This window comes from Galleria mellonella, unplaced genomic scaffold, assembly GCF_026898425.1.
Source record: "Galleria mellonella isolate WM207_F2 unplaced genomic scaffold, CSIRO_AGI_GalMel_v1 utg59, whole genome shotgun sequence".
Taxonomy (NCBI): Eukaryota; Metazoa; Arthropoda; class Insecta; order Lepidoptera; family Pyralidae; genus Galleria; species Galleria mellonella.
Window position 1 is genome coordinate 1,283,583 of NW_026442125.1, and position 3,727 is coordinate 1,287,309.

A 3,727-nucleotide genomic window follows, 5' to 3' on the forward strand; every position below is an offset into this window, starting at 1 on the left:
TTTTGTAATTGAAGTGGTTGTTGTTTATTAATGAAAAGAGTGAGAACAAAAAAGGCAATACTTCTATGCATGCATGAAATTCAATGTACATATTATATGTGAGAATAGTCAATAATATTAGTACATATCTTTGTAGTAAAATATTGTTGTGAAAATATATTTCATAAATTGATGATTGTGAGTATACAAAAACTATTTTATATATAACGTTAGATGTGAGAGTAATGTGTACCATTTGTGTATATTTATTTAGTATGACACTGTATTGTGTTTTACAAAAAGAAATATAAAAAATATAAACAATTTCAACATACACAAGAGTAAGCGAAATAAGTATTATAAAATATAATTTTACAGATATTAGTCATTTAGTGGCCAGATTCTGTAGGTCTTCCTCACTGCCAATACGCATAGCCGGATCTCCCTGCCTCCTACGTACAAAAATGTTTCCATGAGACGTCCAAGCAAAGTTATAATCGTATGACTTGGCGAAGTTCCTCGTAAGGTAGAATAGTTTTTTAGCATTAGCTGTAAGCGACTCAGACACATAAACTTGTTTTGCTGTGCCTGGGATACCCAGATCTGAAGACTTAAGGAAATTCCCTTTATTTGTACGATTAAATTGTTTAATCGATTGAAGCAAATTATCTTTGACCAAATCAGACGTGAACTCCACAATAATCGGTTTATTTTCTCCCGAACTTTGCATTCTAAATAGATTTTTGATATCAGTTTTTTCTATGGGAACCTGAGCAACCTTTCCTAACGTGAATATAACATCCGATAAAGAAGAAGCCGTTTCATTAACTAACACAGGGACGTTGCGAATTTCCATGGTTGAAGATCGACACCTTTTTTCTAATTTTTCTATCCTGCTTTCCAAAGATTTAATATATAATTTATTTTCCTTTTTTTCCTCTAAAAGCGTTTCGATCATAACTTTCATATCTTCGTACTGCTTGGATATAAATTCCATAGAAGTATGTATTTCAAGTTGCTTATCTGAAATTTTACAAAGAAATGTCTCCATTTTTTTCTCTTGTTTACTCTGCCATATATTAAGCATTTCTTCCATTCTAGATAGCATAGACTCACAATCATCATTTTGCTTCCTTTTTAATGGGCGCATAGTTGAATGTTCAATTTCATTTAAGTTTGGAGTTGAGGAAGCATGTTTTTCTCTAAGAGATACTGATTTAGAATCATCCTTGGTCGGAGTTCTTTGCATTGACATCTTACAGGTATTCTATGTAGTTAATTATAGAAAAGATCCAAATAAATGCAGTAGTTCCAACAAAAATAAAAAACTGTAGGGTAGTGTAAGAAATTTACACACGTACAGGCCTATATTTAGGGCTATTTAATGTTCCAACAGCAAACTAAATATATCTGCGGTTAAACAATAGCACCTTCAGTTACCTGCGGTAATTGCTTCAAACTGCCACGCCCCATAAAACTTGCTTAGGCGCAGGTGGGCGGGATCATAATAGTCTCAAACAGCCACCGTAGCCAGTATTAAACATCAGCAGCAAAACATATAATAATTCGCTCACCCCTATGTCTCTGCTTCACTCAAATCCAAAGCTGATACTCCTATCACCTTATGAAAGCCTGTACCCACTGGATTTAATTGCAGTATTAAATTTATTTATTCATTAAAAAAAAAAAAAAAAAAATATATATATATATATATATATATATATTTCGTAAAAGATTCACTTTGCACACGACTGGTTCACACGGCGTCCAAGAGGGAATTCTAAGGAATTCTGATAATCTTTTTAGTGGTGTCTGTCGACCTCACAAAGCGGTAGACAAACTATTAGCCGATGGGTGAAACTGACATTCATTGCCATATGAATATAGTCGACAATTACCGCTTTTAATCGGATAGGATATCAGTTTGTGATATAAATTTTGTGTACAACAAAAATTTACGTAAACATGCTCTGTATTATGTTTCATTTTAACCACACGTTTTTTTTTTGCAGTCAGCAATCCAATTCATTACAAAGATTTTATAAATTTATTACAATTATTATTGTTATAAATTTATAATAATTTACAATCGGACAGAGAACAACCTGCGTGTTCAAAATCACAACAATATCATTAGCAACTCGATACTTATTTAGTTCTACGTGTTTAATTTTATAATTAGAGTATCCACTAATTAGGAGGTACTTTGAAAAGTGGTTCGAAAACCGATAAAAATATTGTGCTTCCAATTTTGAATTGAGAGTTGAATCATTATCATCATTATTATGTCAGCCGTTGATTCTATATTGGTGAACATAGGCCTCCCCCATAAAGAGGTGGTTTAGTTACTACTCTTTATTTTTTTCAATTATTTCCATTGCAAATTCTAATACATGACAAATGGACCAACAAAGTCATACTGTTAGGATTTTTTTACACCTTTTTTAGTACGGACCCCTAAATATTATGTTACACAGATAGATTACTCACTAAAAAGTATGTCTGTATAATAATAGTATGATATATAGATAAACAGTTTTGTTTTATTATAAATTAATTTATAATTACGTCTGTATTATTAAATTGTACGCCTAATAAACCAAAGTAAATCATTTTGATCCTTCGCGCCGGACCTGGACCATATCCTATACATAATACAGACACTTTCTATGAAAATAATCATGTTTAATTAGTTTAATCATTACAATTTATGAGACGTTAACACAACAGACCGCAAAACTTATACAATTTATTTTAATTTACGTTTACTCGGAGTTCTTGTAAATAAAGGATTAATTTGTTCTGTTTATAGAACATCCTTCACTTTGTTTATTTAGGATATGATTAAAGTTGTTTAACAGGTTCACGGATAAATTTTAAACAAATAAAATAAAACCGTGCACTTTGCTGTTTAGGTAATGGTAGGTAAAGATAAATAAGTTATTAATTTTGTGTGACGAACATAATGTAGGAACAAAAATCGAGAAAGATTGTTGCGTTGATTTGGCCATTTGGAGATGATGAATGAAAGAGGTTACAAAAGAGATTTATCGAACAAGAATGAATGGAGATGTCGGTAGGGGCCGTTCTAGACCGATATTATCATCATCTCGGCTATAATTTGTCCACTGCTGTACATAGGCCTCTGCCGTAGACTGCAATATGGAACGATCCCAAGCCAGATGCTGATGTAGCAGTCATCAGATACATGATTTACGCATGATAGGGTATCATAGTGTTTTTACTACAAACTTCCACATCGATTATCTTTGTGGTATAGCGGTTTTTTTTTATAACACCGGGGCAAATGAGTCTGCGGCTTACTTGATGGTAAGTGATTACCGCCGCACCACCAGAGGCATTACAGGTCAATGCAATAATTACCACACTTGACAGGCAAGTTGGCAATCGCAGTTAGACTTTTGGTTATATTTTAAGCGAGACGCTGCTGCCAAGCGTGGCAACTACTGGCAAATCCCCCTTCATGGAGGAGGCAGTGGACAATGACTGCTACAGTGATGATGAATGATGATATATAAATCTATCTTTCGGTCTAGATATTATACAGTCTAGAGCGATACCCTCGTACGCGAATAACAATATATATAATGTACACGAATATGTCCTTCATGCTGTATATCCCGCCCATTGCCATTTCAACTTCGCCACTCGCTTCAAAACACGCGAACGGGTGATAATATCCCGTTTGAAGCGTCGAGATCAAGGGGCGTGGTAACTGCGCAATTCC

The 3,727-nt window shown here is 33.8% G+C and overlaps 1 protein-coding gene across 1 annotated transcript; it reads right to left on the minus strand.

Moving 5' to 3' along the window:
* Positions 1-364: 364 nt before the first annotated feature.
* Positions 365-1,234, minus strand: LOC128201753 (uncharacterized). Its single transcript, XM_052899622.1, has one exon. The coding sequence runs from the start codon at positions 1,232-1,234 to the stop codon at positions 365-367; it is 870 nt and encodes a 289-aa protein (XP_052755582.1).
* Between the last annotated feature and the right edge of the window lie 2,493 nt (positions 1,235-3,727).